The 15,893-nt window shown below is 41.7% G+C and overlaps 1 protein-coding gene across 1 annotated transcript in view; it reads left to right on the forward strand.

The window, feature by feature from the left end:
- LOC109912220 (EVI5-like protein) overlaps positions 1-15,893 on the forward strand; it is a 255,491-nt gene that overhangs the window by 144,155 nt on the left and 95,443 nt on the right. Inside the window, exons 12-13 of the mRNA XM_048617851.1 lie at positions 4,758-4,790; positions 11,466-11,606. Of these exons, the coding sequence (XP_048473808.1) occupies positions 4,758-4,790; positions 11,466-11,606 (174 nt within the window). The remainder of the gene's footprint in view (positions 1-4,757; positions 4,791-11,465; positions 11,607-15,893) is intronic.

Consider the following 15,893-nt stretch of genomic DNA (forward strand, 5'->3'; position numbering starts at 1 on the left):
GCACCTTGTTGTCTCGGATTCTCCAGCATCTGCAGTTCCTACTATCTCTAGGAATCCATCCACTCCAGTTCAGCTTTGTAAGTCAATGCATGTCCCCTTTTTATGGCAAAAGCTGCCATATTTCCAGCAACTAAAATCGTTATAGTTCCCAAAGCCATTTTGCCAGCTACTGACAGAGGTAAGTGGGTAAGATAAGGTGAGGGAATTGGAATGCAGGTGGGTGGATAGGTAAAAGGTAGGGTGCTAGGTGGGTGAGGGGTTACACTGGGTCACTGTCTTCTGAGGGCCAAGGACTTTGCAGTGAGTTGGGGGGAGGTGGCGGTGGCGTTGGTAGTAGTAGTAGTAGTAGTAGTAGTAGTAGTAGTAGGGGTAGTGTCAGTAAGTGTTCTGGCTGGCTGGGAGTTGGAGCAGGTTTTAATCTACTTACTTTTTTTGGCTAACTATTAAGATAAGCAAGTTGGTATTCTCAAGTCTTCAATTTTAACTCCTCCCTCGGAACAGAATATCTGAGCCATTGGATCTTTAAATAATAGCCATTCCTTGTCTGCCATCATATTTTTTAATGGAATTTCCAAATGTAACTTAGCCAACTTGCTCCTCAGTCTTGTAGAGTTTGCTTTCTTTCAGTTTAAGACACTTGTTTTACAATTCTCCAACTCCTTTTCTCTCTCAACCTAAAATTCTCTTTGTATTATAGTCACTATTCCTAGTGGTTCCCTTACCACAAGATAGATAATTAAAGGTAGAGCGAAAGCTTGTTACTTACTCTCTACAGATGCTGCCAGACTTCCTGTGTTTCTCCAGCACACATTCTTTTTGTTTATTATTAATCAACCATTTCTCATTGCACAATATTGCATCCAGATTAGCCTGTTTCCGAGTTAGTCGAGACTAACTATCTTCTACAAAACTCATGAACTCCTCCTTCACATTTGAATTACAAATTTGGTTTGTTTATCCTTGTGAATCTCCTTCAAATCATTGCATCACTCCATCGGTGGGTATGCAGTTCAAATACTACAACTGACTGTAAGGGAGGGTCAGCATTTCTAGAAATCCATAAGGCACAGGAGCAGATTAGACCTTTCAGCTCATCAAGTCTGCTTTGCCAATTGATCATGGCTGGTAGGTTTCTTAATCCCATTCCCCTGCCTTCTCCCTATAACCCTTGATCCCCTTATCAATCAAGTATCTATGTATCTCAGTCCTAATGCACTCAGTGACTTGGTCTCCACAGCCCTCTGCAACAGTGAGTTCCACAGATTAACTACCCTCTGGCTGAAGAAATTCCTCCTCATCTCAGTTCTAAAGGGTTGTCCCTTGACTCTGGGGCTGTGCCCTCAGGTCCTAGTCTCTGTTACTAGTAGAAACATTATCTCCACATGCACTCTATCCAGGCCTCTCCGTATTCTGTAAGTTGCAATCAGATCTCCCCTCATCCTTCTAAACTCTATCGAGTACAGAGCCAGAGTTCTCAACTACGCTTCATATGCCAAGCCCTTCATCCTTAGAATTAATCTCTTAAACATCCTCTGGACACTCTCCAATGCAATATATCCTTCTTAGATACAGGCCCCAAAACTGCTCTTAATGTTCCAAATGCAGTCTGATCAGAGCCTTATACAGCCTCAGCAGTAACTTTCTGCTCTTGTATTCTAGCCCGCTTGAAATGAATGGTAACATTTTGTTTGCCTTCTTAACTGCTAATGGAATCTATATGATAATCTTAAGAGAAACCTGTACTGAACTCCAAAGTCCCTTTGTGCTTCAGATTTCCAAAGCCTTTCCCATTTACAAAATGGTCTACTCGTCTGTTCTTCCTACCAAAATGCATAACCTCACAATTTCCCACATTATATTCTATCTGCCACCTCTTTGTCTACTCACCCAGTCTGTCCAAGTCCTCCTCAGCCTCCCTGTTTCCTATTACTACTTGTCCCTCCACCTGTTTTTGTGTCATCTGCAAAATTAGCAGCAATGCCCTCAATTCCTTCAACCAGGTTGTGGATTTATAATGTGAATATTTGTGGACGCAACACGGACCACTGCAGAACTCCACTAGTCACCGGCTGCTGAAAAAAACCTCTTTATTCCTATTCTCTACCTTCTGGCAGTCAGCCAATCCTCCAGCCATGCCAAAGTCTTGCCCTTAATACCATGTCAATACCCTTAATACCTTATTTAGCAGCTTCCTGTGCGGTACCTTGAGTCATAGTGCTAGAAAAGGCCCTTTGGCCCATCAAGTCTGCACCTTGTCAAAGACTACCTGGAAATTCAAATAGGTCACATCCACTGACTCTCCTTTGTCTAACTTGGTTATTACATCCTCAAAGAATTCTAACAGATTCATCAGGCATGACCTTCCCTTGATGAAACCATGCCTACTCAGCCCTGTTTTAGAAGCCTACCCACTATTCTTTTGTTCCTGAAATTGTCTTGGTCTGAAAACAATATGTGGAGCCTGCTTTTAAATGAAGTTTTAATACAGATCTGTAAACTCCTCATACTTTCCGCACTCCCAAACCCCAAAATCTTTGATTATGTGGAGCATTTATGCCAGTGTGATTTAATATTCAGTCATAACGGATATTGACATCTCTGTGAAGTCAGTTAAGGTTCACCTACAGGAAGTGTAGGCTGTAGCACCTCCTTCTCCCTGAAGATTTCACCATTGTGCAATGTTTTAGCTGATGATAGCAAGGAATGAACTGCTGAAACCCCATGAGAAGTATAGGACATCTGGCTCAGAGTTTCGTCCTGTTCTCCTGTCCTCAAGACAAAGTTTTCAAAGGGAAAGAAAAATCCACGTTTCCTAAGAAAGTTATCGAAAATAATCTGGCTGCTTTCACTTAGTCTGGTAAAGATTTCAGCAAATCCAGTTCTTTCTGGTTTTGGCAAAGTGTAAAGCCATCTTTGTGTCTGACAGTTTTGAGACCTAGATAAAAGGAATGTTTCCTTAGGTAGCTGTAGTAATGTAGAAGTTGTCCTCAGTTTTTTTTCTGATTCTTGTGAAAACAGCACACTCTTATTTCTTTGTTTTATAGAAGCTGCCTGTAACACTAATTTATTCTTTAGTGCGAATGTGCTACATAATACCGTCCTCAGAAATCTTAGGACACTAGTGACTTTCTTGTGTTTATTACTTTAAGTTGGAAAATAAAGTTAATGATCTAGTGTGGTTCATTTTATCAGGGCATACGAATGCCATCAATCTGGCTCTGGCCAATAGTGTTTGTCCGCACTGCTGATAAGATACATGACTATTGGGAGACTGGGTTCCCATCTGAAATAACATCAAGCCGTTACGTGGATGCATCTGAGGTCAAGCTTACTTGACACACATTCCACCAACTCTGCTGGTGGACAGCTTGTAATGTGGCCCAGAGTAAGTAAGATGCTGACTTTGCTTACTTAACCTTTCCAGCCCAAAGTGCAAAAAGCTATAGAACTGTGGAAACTGGAAATCAGAACTTGCTGGAAAAACTCAGAACGTCAGGCAACATCTGCGGAGAGAAAGCAGAGTTAATGTTTTGAGTCCACTGATCCTTCTCAGCTCAAATTGCAGTTATCATTATACCCAATCTGTGATGCTTACATCCTGTTGAAGGACATATGTTTGAGCTAATCAGTGTTACATCTAGGCATTAGGAGGTGTGCTGTGGTTACAGAGCAGGATGGCCAAGCCCCAGGAGTGCAGGAGACAGCTTTGCCTGTTCCCAGTCTTTTAAGATGCTTCATTAGACCTGTGCTTTCAGTTGGAATCACTCCCAGCCTTGTGACTTTGGTTCCCCACCTCATGAATACTCTAGAAATGTAAATCTCCAGCATTATATTTAGGAAGTTATAAGGAATGTGTGTTTTTGCATATTCCAAGGGAGAGGGTTCAGGGCCCTATATTCTTTGCTTCCCACCAAAGGAAGTACCACTGAGTTTTTTCTTAGAAAGAATGTCTGTCTCAATGATTACTTCCAAGTGCTCTATATTTCGACGTCCTTTCAATACAAACATTAGATTGTCTGTGTAGGATTGGTTTTCTCCTTATCCAGCGTCGGGTCGTGTAGTAGATTATCTGTATATTGCTGTGTTATTTTGTGTTTTGGTTGCATGTTAAGAATGGACATGTTGCAGACTATCATCCTGTCCTGTTATTGGGGTATCAGCACAAAGGCATCACCTCCATAATTTGAACAAGACTCAGATGTGAAGTGACCCACTGGATGCTACGTTTAGGCCAAAGTGGAACAGTTAATTTAACTGTCTAGCACAACATTCATTTAGACAAAAAAGCGGTAAAGGGATCATACATTTTTTTCCTCCTTAAAAGCTGCATTTTCCCCATGAATTTGTTTTTATGTTGACTTTATTTAATGAGAAATTGAGGAGGAAGGTGATGTAAATTCTGCTTCCAGTCCACTTGTTTGAGAATGTGAGAATGGCTTTATGTTACCTTGTATTTACTCGGCCTGCTATGTAAAAACGGTAACCTTATGTAATCTATTAGACTAGTTCAAAATTGAACAAAATGCCTAAAATCAATATTTCAAAAATCCTTCCTTCTCTTTTCCTCCCTCTCACCATCAAAAAATGACTGCTTGGTAGAGTGTGGGAATGCAGACTTGATATCTTGCTTTTATGGCTGGTTGTATCCGAGTTGTAAGGTGTGGGCTATGTACTATGAGCTTTCTACTGTGTTAGTGGTGTCTTTCTGTGAAACTTTTTTTCTTCCTTTTACTCCTGTGTGGATTTTCCCCCTGTAGGAAAGTGCTGCCTTGGCAGATAGATTGATCCAGGTATGCCTTCCACTTTCTTTCATGGCCATTAAACTTGCTAACTTCTCCAAAGCAGTGCCATTTAACTTGTCTCATCTGGTGAGGTAACCTGCTGTGACGCTCACCCGCATGCTGCATGTGATCCTTGTGGAAGCACTCACTGTAATCCAGACCACACCCACACCCACACCTCGCCACCTGTGCTAAGTAAATGCGAAGATTAGTGATGCACAGGAACAGCTGCCCGGACTCTAGGTTTGGGCAGGTCATATGTCAACTGGAGTGTTGGAGAAGGGGTAGGTGGCATATCTTCCATAGGATCATCATAGTCAGGATTTGCAGTGCAGGACAGCCCAAAATGGGTAAAGGAAGAGTGTGCATGTACACATACCTGTGACTGGCATATTTGGTACTTTGTGCTCGAAAGCTGTGTGCTCACTACAGAAGAGGAACTGATATTTAACATGAAGAATCTGCGCATCTGAGTACGACAGCCTTCAGAGTGCTATGTGTCTGTGTATATGTACATGTACCTTTACTCTGTATACAGTAAAGTGGGACACTCTTGTGTATCACAACTCTGAGCATTTATTGAGCCCCTTTGGAGGGATAAGATTTCATGTGATATTGGTGGATTGAACCCGTATACTCCCTGAGTGCATGCTGCAGGCTCCCGTAAACCTCTTTAACCAACAGCTCTATACTAATGCTATTCTTCACTTGAGCATGCAACGCACTTAAAGGAGTATTCCTTGTCACACTGTGAAATCTCTTGGAACAATGCATATCTGACCTGACCTGACATGTGCAATGCAATCTAGCAATGCCTGGTAAACCTTTCCAATCACAGCATTGTTCTGATGCTTATTTTAAACAATGGTTATTAATGTGTTCCTGGAGTGCAATAAGCTCTTTGCTTAAACCAGTATTCATGGTGTTTCACATTTTTCAATTGCAAAGCACTGCATACAGTTAATGTAGTTATGTTTCTTATCATTAATGCAAAAATCCATTGTGCTGCAGCATACTTGTTACATTTTGGGGAAAAAAAACTTGTAGTAACACCTTGAAAGTTGTGAAATAAAGTGTATATTTCTCAGCATACCTTATTTAAACTAACTGTTTGGAAAGAAAACTTAATTGTGTTTCTCACAGTTCTGGGTGAACAGGGTGCCTTACACACATTAATCAGAGACACAGTGCTGGAATGGCTGAAGATGAACAGGTTCTGTTCAATTCACGGCCTCCGATGAGTGCCTTAGTTTGCACAGTAAGGATAATGCAAGAGATTGAGATTGTCCTACTAACTCCTATTTTAGAAGTGTTGTTTCTGGCAGCCAGTTTGTAAAGAAATACAATACTCTTTAATCTTTCATACAGATTAGTTTTTTAAAATTTATTGTTGCTTATTTTCTCATCCTTCCAGCTCCCCTACTCACTATCCACTCCCACCTTGGTGACTATGTGCTCAGCCCTTCCCCGCCCCGTTACCTGCTATTCCCATCCTCTCCCTTTATCCATTTTCTGCCACTTCTCCAATATTACTCACTCTCTACGCCCCACTCTTGTTACCCTTGATTTATGCTCCCCCTTTTTATCTGCTATCACTGTCCCTCCCCATTACCCACTGCGTCTGCCCTCTCACTCTGCTCACTGTAGTCTTAATTCTTTCTATTCTCTGGTGGTCTGTCTCTCCCTCCAGGATCTCCACGGGATTTCTTGATTGCAGTTTGATCTGATAGCAAATTTGACAAGTGATAGTGGTGGGCATTTGAATTGTGTGGAGATACAATTTCAGATGTTTGGCTTTTTTCATTCCCTTGTGTAAGTGCTGATGGTTGTTGTCTGTTGAAGATTTAGGCCTGAGCATATTTCTGTCCCTTCCTTTCTTACCCTCCCTGCATCATGTAAAACCAACATGTTTAAATGTTTTTGGATATTCTTATGGTGCCCAATTAAGATAAAGCTGGTTCTAGTAAGTCCTTGGATTCATGACAGTTCTCATCTGGCTTTTCATGGAACGGACTCTCTACAGTGTGGGAAACAGGCCATTGGGTCCACACCGACCCTCCGAAGAGCATCCCACCCAGACCTATCCCCCACTCTGTCCCTGTAACCCTGCATTTCCTATAGCGAACATAGAGTAGTACAGCACAGTACGGGCCCTTTGGCCGACAATGTTGTGCCAACCTATTATCCTACTAAGATCAAACTACCCTGCATACCCTACATTGTACTATCCTCCATGTGCCTATCCAAGAGTCGCTTAAAAGTCTCTAAAGTATCTCACTCGACTACCACTGCCGGCAGCGCATTCCACATGGCCACCTCTGTCTGTGTAAAGAACCTAGCTCTGACATCTCCCCTATACCTTCCTCCAATCACCTTAAAATTATGCCCCCTCGTAATAATCTACCTTGCCTGAACAACCCTGGACATCATGGGGCAATTTAGCATGTCCGATCCACCTAATCTGCACAATTGGACCATAGGAGGAAACCAGAGCACCCAGAGAAAACCCATGTAGACACAAGAGAATATGCAAACCGCGTACAGTCGCCCAAGGGTGGAATTGAACTCATGTTCCTGGTGCTGTAAGGCAGCAATAATAACCACTGACTCACCGTGGCGCCCACCAGTTTAGGACTTAGCTTTCTTCTGTCCTGTGCAATGTATGGTGATGGCTGCTGGTAGGGTTTGTGTAAAAGATTTGTGGCGGATTACATCCATTGGTTTTGAAGTAGACATGTGTTTGGGCCTCAGAACTGTACATTCTTTGCAGGGAGAAGGGCCCAGACCCTTCCAGAATGTATCCTCCTTCATTTTGGAGGATGTTGTTACCATCTTGCCAGGCATGGCTGAGAAGGTTCTCCTTGAGCAGAGGATTATTGAATAGAAGGATGAGTAAGCAATTCTGCCCTTTGATCCCGCTATGCTATTATAGATCAAGCTGATCACCTACTTCAACATCATTTTCCTGCATTTTGTCCATATCACTTGAAGTCATTTATTAACTCAAAATCCATACATCTGTATTAAACTCATCAATGACTGAGCTTCCACAACCTGCTGAGGAAGAGCATTCCAAAGATTTAACCACCCGAGGGCCTTTTGATGAAGGGAATTCCAAAGATACTCAATTCGGAACAAGTTTTGTCGTCTCTGTCATGAATGGATAACCCCTTATTATTAAATGATGTCCCTGAGTTCTATATTCTTCATCAAGAGGAAACATGCTTTCAGCACCCACCTGATCAAGCCCCCTCAGAATCTTGTATGTTTCAATCAAGTCACCTCGGACTCTTCTAAACTCCAAAGGTTACGGGTTTAACCCGTCTAACGTTTCCTCCAAAGGCCATACGCTCATTCCAGGTATTTGTCTAGTGAACCTTCTCTGAACTGCTCTGTATCACAAATATATCCTTCCTTAGAATAATGGACCAGAACTGCGCACAGTATTGCAGATGTGGTCTCACTGGTGCTTTATTTATTGCCGTCTCCACCAGTCCTGCCACCTTCAATGTTCTGTGCAGATATTCGCCCAGAACACACTGCACCTGCTCTCCTTATTTCATATTGTCTTTCAGAGTTCTTCCATATAATCAGGAAGACTAATGGAAAGCTATCCTTTATTGTGAGAAGAATTGAACATGAAAAGTAAGGACACCAGGGTATTGATGGGACCACAAATCAAATAGTGTGCAGTTTTGATCTTATTTAAGGAAGGATTTAAATGCATCGGAGACAGTTCAGAGAAGGTTTACTAGATTGGTATTTGGAATGAGTAGGTTGTCTAAGGATAGGTTAGACAGACTGGGCTTGTTTCCACTGGTGTTGAGAAGAGTGAAGGGTGACGATTGAAGTGTATGAGATCCTGAATGATCTTGATAAAGTGGACATGTAAAGGAAGTTTCCTGTTGTAAGTGAGCCCAGAATTAAGGGGCACGATTTGAAAATTAAGGGCCATCTCTTACCACAGAGGTAAGGAGATTATTTGTTCGTTTATTTGTTTTTCTTTTTCCCCCCCGAGAGTTGTGAATCTTTGGAACCTGTGGGATCAAGGAATATTTTAAGACCGAGATGGATACCTACATTCTGGCTGTGTAAAAAAAACCCTGAGCTTCCTGTTGCCAGCCACCTAACACACCAGCTTGTTCCATGGCCAGCATCTCTGGCTTGCTGCAGTGCTCCAGCGAAGTTTGGTGCATTCTGGAAGAACAGCATCTTATTTTCCACTTGGGAACTCTGAAGCCTTCTGACCTCAATATCGAGTTCAACAATTTAAGGCCTTGAGGCACATTCTCCCATGTCTTTACCCACTTCCCACACACCAGGCCTTGTTATCACATGGCCTGCTATTGCACACAACTGAATGTTAGTCCCTATTGGCAGCTGTTCGTTCTCCTAAACTAATCAATATCCACTCCTTTGTCTGTCCAACTGGTTTTCTCTCTTTGGGCTCTTTCTCCACCTATCATTTACTCCATATTCCCTTCCCCCACCCTATCTTCTGCATAAAAACCAACTTTTTCCTCGCTAACATGACTTCTGAAGAAGGACCTGAAACATTAACTCTGATTTCTCTCCACTGGTGCTGCCAGACCTGCTGAATTTATCCAGCAACTTCTGTTTTTATTGCTGATTTCCAGCACCCGCAGTTCTTTCAGTTTTTTTTAATAGATTTTTGTTAAGGAGGGGAATCGAAGGTCATCAGATGGAAATGTGAAGTTCAAAAGACAAACCAATCAACTAGCCAATCTTATTAAATGGAGGAGCAGACTGTAGTCTACTTTGTACCCATTCTGATTTCTATGGATCTATCTTCGGTTCATTTGACATCAAGACCAGGATTCTCACTGCAAACAATTCCCTGGAATTCCCCTTTCATGTGCTCAGCTGACTTGAGCCCATCTTGTGAATCCCTTCTTTGCTGTGTCATTCTGTTCAGTACTGTAGTTTTAATTATTTATGATCACCTGCAGTATTATTGTCATTGTCTACTGCTTTCCCTATCTGCTTTCTTCCCTTTTGACCCAGGTTTGGAGGTTGAGTCACCCAAACTTCAAGTGAATTTGTTGACTCTCTTCCTCCCCTCTCTTCTGTGCTGCCACTTCCCCTCCACTCTTCCCATGGGTTCTGCCCTGTTTGTTTGTTTTTATCAGATGTTTATCTTTGCCTGACTTTGATTTCTTTTCATATGATCTATCCGAACAGTGAGTACCTTTTTCATGCCTCCAAAACATTTTCAGTCCCGTGATTAGATCTGTCTTTCTCCCTCTGTGATCCATTTGTGTCTCGGTTTGCACTCTTGGTGATACTGTAATAAATTCTTAAAATTGTTTCCATGCATATCACTGTTAACAGAGCTGACTTCCTGAGTTAACAGTGTGGAGCTGGACCCGAAATGTCATCTTTCCTGCTCCTCTGATGCTGTCTGGCCTTCCTCTGGTGCTGTCTGGCCTTCCTCTGATGCTGTCTGGCCTTCCTGCTCTCTGGCCTTCCTCTGATGCTGTCTGGCCTTCCTGCTCCTCTGATGCTGTCTGGCCTTCCTCTGATGCTGTCTGGTGCTGTCTGGCCTTCCTCTGATGCTGTCTGGCCTTCCTGCTCCTCTGATGCTGTCTGGCCTTCCTCTGATGCTGTCTGGGCCTTCCTGCTCTCTGGCCTTCCTCTGATGCTGTCTGGCCTTCCTGCTCCTCTGATGCTGTCTGGCCTACTGTGTTCCTCCAGCTCCACACTTTGTAGTCTCTGGCTCCAGCATCTGCACTTCTTGTTATCTCTGACTTCCCTAGTTATTCTTGTGTCACAGGCCTGTCACTAAGGTGTCAGGTTCTTTTTGTACTATGTATTATCATTAGTCGTTCCTTTGAACCCCTTTCTTTTCCTATCCCTGAAAGCACTGATTCTAGCTTGGGAATAATCTTGAGTGTTGGTTGTCCTCTGCCCTTTCCTCAAAAAGTAGAAGTTGGCTGTTGGAGCTTATGTTGATTATAACCTAGCCCTTCTGTTCATGCCACTATTTCCATGCAAAATGTTAATGCTGTCAGGTTGGTATCTTGGCTGAGATCAACTGATTTAGCTTGGGCTAGAGGCCTTCCCTGCACAGTTCTGCCTATTGGTAGCTTGTTTTCTTTATAGCATGTGTGTGTCACTAGTGAGGCCAGCATTTGTTGCCTATCACCGGATCCCCAGTCCATTTCAGGGGGCATTTAAAAGTCAACCATGATGTTGTGGGTTTCAAGTCATACGCAGACCAAGCCAAGTAAGTATGGCAGATGTTCGTCCTTAAAGGGTATCAATGAGGCCAGATGAGTTTTTATGGTAATAGATAGTGGTTACATGGTTGGCATTAGACTAGCTTTTAATTCCATGTGTAATTGAATTCAGTTCACCACTTGCTTTGGTAAGATTCTAACCCCTACTCCTGTACCATGAGCCTGGGATTCTGAATTATTAGTCCATGGCATTATTTCTGCATCACTGCCTTCCCACCACCCCCCTTACCAATAAGTTTACTGATCCATTTGGCAATTTTGCATTTGTACAATCTCATTATGAACTGGAAGAACCCTCAAAAGCAACTAAGCCTATTTCTTTTTCTGGCCATCAAAGGTAAATTAAGAATGGAATTAGGCCTTTAGAGAGTCAGTAGCCCATCTGTGTCGCTAACCTTTCTCTCCCTCGTGGGTTTGTCTTCAGGGGCAAGTAACCAGGGCGCAGGAAGCTGAGGAGAACTACGTCATCAAGCGAGAGCTGGCTGTAGCAAAGCAGCAGTTCAACACAACCAGTGAGAAACTAGAACAAGCACAGAGCACCATTCAGGAACTGCAGGAGCTCAGGGTAAGGAAAGGCAGGTGTGGGATTTCTCACTCATGTTCAGTAAAGATTTAGTGCTAAGTGCACTACAAGCAATAAGCATCTGGTGTATTCTGGCTGCTTTACAGTAATCTCCCACTTGGCTAGTTGTCAGTGACATTTGAGGTGTTGCTATTATACTTGACCTCAAACTCAAAATCTACTAATTGGTGATTTGTCCAGGCAACACTCCATGGTTAGCTGGATTATAATCAAGAAGGTATGATCTTTCTCATAAGGAAAGGAAGAAACTTAATAGCTGATCATTTTAACCTGCCCTTGTGCATTTTATAGAAGGCACCTCGAGCAATAATGAAAGAGATCTGAGAATGGGTCACCTTCATGCAGGGGCTAAGGCACAGTGATATGGTTTTGCAACAGCCTGCTTAATTATTTCTGAAGAAGAGAGTCCTGAGTTCTGCTATATAGTCGAATTATCCCTTATGCCTTGATATTCCAATCCTGTGAAACTAATGTGCGTATGCCTATTTCTTCCTAATCAACCTGTTCAGATGTTCTGTGACAGATCTCTGGAGCAGGTGGGACTTGAAACAAAGCTTCTTGGCGCAGACGTAGGGATACTACCACAAGAGCCTCAAAGTGTGTGCCAACTGGTTACTGGCCTAGTATAAACACCTGTACACTACTTTTATGACATTCAGATTAAATAAATGTGGGATTGCTGGTTTCTGGTGATAGCAATTGCTTGAATTCAGTAAAAACACCCCAGTGGATCTCGATTGCTTTAATTTCTTGCACTGACAGCATTGTTTAGATAACCGCATTCTAAGTGTAGTGTTTAGGATACTTCCACATTTCCTGCTGATGGTGTATTGTCTTGCAGGTATTTTTTTTGTTTTAAACAAACATACAGTTGAACCTAAGTGAACATTTCAGAGAAAAATAAATGTGCAGATACCTTGCAACTTGATGTCATGCAAGCACCTGAGCTGTGTTGCAACTTGCTACTCTACGTAGTTTGATCTATTAAATGTAAACAGTGACAGAGTTGGTGTGCAATGCATTCCAATTTTGCTCCTCACAGTGAGAGAGCAAATGGGACAATGAAGTAAGTGACAGCCATGTGCTAACGGTATTCACCAGGGTCTGATGCACAGATGGTCCTTGTCTGACGGTTTAACTGTGCGCCCTCATGATGAGAGGAAAACAAGCTCCATTTCATGAAGCAGGTGCTGGGTTCCTTCCAACTGTTTGGCAGCATCTGTGCTGAGATATTTGTCAGTTCTGATGCAGAGAGGGGTTAAATGTACCAACAACAACCTGCTGTTGTGGTCAACGAGTGCTCGCTTCTGTGGGTCTTTGAGCATAGAGCAATGTGTAATGACGGCAGATTTCCAAATTCTTCCTCATTGCATCAGTTATCTTCCTGTTCACAAGGTTTTTAGTCAGAGGTATTAAGGTAAAGATGCACTTCATTTCTCTGAATAATCTAATGTTCATCCCTGACTCTGTTTTGTGCATCCATGCTACTGTAATAAGCTGGCAGAGTTTATCCTCCTTGTACACGTCTATTAACTGTCACATAAACTAAACCAATCACCACTGACTCATTGAATATTTAAAATAAGTATTAGGAGGCAAAGTAAGAGATTTCTTTCCTGCTCTTGCTGCTTCTCTTACTCGTCTCTCCCTCACAGCAATGAATAATCCGACCAATTGATGTGGAGTCCAAGTTGAGGTTGCAAACCTCATCCTGTACCAGCCTGTCAAATTGCGTTCTGTGATGTCTCTATTGATGCTGTATGGTAGAATACAATGGAGAATAAGCATCTATTTTTGCTTCTCTTCCTTTCCCTTTGTTCCTTTTGTTACAAGAGGAAGTTTATGGTGGAAGAAAAATATAAATTATTGCTGGGGCACGGTGGATGTCTAGCAATGATTTATAGGCTGTGGTTTCGTCATTCACTCATTCCACAAATGAGATTGTTTTAAGCCAGAATTTGTTTATCCAAACCTCTTAGATTATCATAAAGCTATTATGGGGAAGAGAGTGTGTTAATTAATAAGTATATACTGACTATGAGCATTTTTTTTTTCCCCAGAGAGTGTAGTTTGACCTTGATTTCAGTGGCAACCCAAGTCATTTGTGAAACCTTGTACCTTGGATTCAATTGGCCCAAAGCCACAGTTCCAGATTTCAGCTTTAACACACAGATGATAGATCAGTGAAATGTCATGCTAGGCATTAGACAGTTGATGTAAATGAGTATTTGACACGTCCATGTAATCTGAGTTTCAAACTTTTATCAAAGTTATGATTTTTATTTAAAATTTATCCCCCCTACCCTTGATTTGTATAATGCTGCAAATGGGCTGGTGTTTTTAGAAACAAAATATAAATTCAAACAACTAGATTGAGTTAATTGTAGTGGGGCACATCAGGGAGCTGTAGCTCAGTGTTACATTGCAAATATTTTAGTGATGCTGCACCATGCTTTGTTAGCGATGAATGAAATCTTTAACCTCAAGCAAGAAATCTCTCCAACTGGACCTTGAGATCATTGGAGAACTTACTATGTTCACTTTACTTAACTTTGAGCCAAGATCTCTTTCTTTTGATTTGCTGATGTGTTAGCTATTTGTAGTGTCATCAAAAAATACATCTTCAACTAAATTTCTGCTTTTCAGTATGGAATCTAGAGTGCTATTATTTTATTAAATTGGATAAAATAGAGGTCCCTCTTTCCTGGTCTAAAGAGGAATCCTTAAGCAAGCATAGCACATGTTAGATAGCATTTTGTTTTGTACTGAATATATTTTCAATCTTCATTCCAGCTGCCTCATTTTGTAATGACAAAAATTCAGGATTTTGCTATCTTGTACATTAAAATATTAAGGCATTCAGTGGATGTGATGAAATAATTGGCAGAGCAGGACTGGCACTCGGTGAGCTAGCTACTTTAAATGTTTCTGAACAACAAGTAACTTGGCAATCTTGCTGTGATGTAAACAGTTTTGAGCAATACTGCCAACAGATACTAAATGTGGCGAGAGCAATTAGAGTTATTAACATGGTATACTGAATATATGGAGCACAAGCAATGTACAAGACATAAGAAATAGGAGCAGGACTAGGCCATTTAGCCTCTGTAGCCTGTTCTGCTTTTCAATATGATCATAGCTGAATTTTCTACCTGCACACCCTCTCCCCATATCATTTTAGTCTCTCGTGACAGGTAGTCAGTCTTTCTCAACCTTAAGAATATTCACTCTTTCATTTTCAGCTTTCTGGTGTATATAGTTCCAAAGATTCGGAGCAGCCTGAATTAAGGAATTTCTCCTCTTTCCGTTATGAAATTATTAGTCCCTTGTCCATATCCTCATGTTCGAAATTGCCCAATCAGGATAAACAATTTGTCAAGCCCCTTCAGAATTTTGCATGTTTCGGGGAGAACATCGAGAATATGGACTCCGTTTACTCTGCTTTCCATAAATGGTTAACTCTGTCATCCCAGGAATTAGTCTAATGAATCTTTGCTGTTCTGCCTGCAAAGACAAGTATTTCTTTCCTTAAATATGGAGGGCTATCAATTGAATACCATAGTGGCTATTCTTTTTGGCTTGCTGAATTCTTTAAGACTGGCATGGTGGCCTTCCTAATCAAAAACTATTGAGTTTCACTTTTCAGAATGAGCTCCATATCAGGTAAACCCACAAGGAATTAGACAGCAGGACCTGGTAACCTGATCTTTCCAGTTCAAACACTGAAATAATTATTTACCAGCTCATCTGCTATAACTTTCTGATCTCTAATCTCTGTTTGTTATTATAAAGAATTTGCTCCACGTTGTACTTCTTTTCTGTCTCAGATTTTATGCATGTCTGTGTTGCACTCTGTGTATCAACTCTTCTGTCCATTGATCTAGGCTGTCCAAAACCACTTTATTTTATTGAAATATGGCAAAAACAGAAATTGCTGGAGAAATACAACTGGTCTGGCAGCATTTGTCAAGAGAAAACATAGTTAATGTTTTGAGTCCAGTGACCCTTTACACTGGGCCTTGCTACCTGGAAGGTTCAACTCTTCAACACTGTTAGGTTTAGAAGCTGCTGTGGTTTGAAATAGTTGTTTCATGGGAGTGATTTTGAAATTGTACCTGTTTAATAAGGACATTCCTTTGTGCTGAAAGAAGTCTGGGAGCCTCCTATGTAAAACACAGGGGTGCATGGGAGATATAAGCTGTAAGAGAGAAGTTGGCTTCTGAACTGCTTCACGGTTGCTGTGATGTAGCCTTTTTATTTGAAAGCACT

Source organism: Rhincodon typus, chromosome 38 (assembly GCF_021869965.1).
Source record: "Rhincodon typus isolate 14 chromosome 38, sRhiTyp1.1, whole genome shotgun sequence".
Classification (NCBI taxonomy): domain Eukaryota; kingdom Metazoa; phylum Chordata; class Chondrichthyes; order Orectolobiformes; family Rhincodontidae; genus Rhincodon; species Rhincodon typus.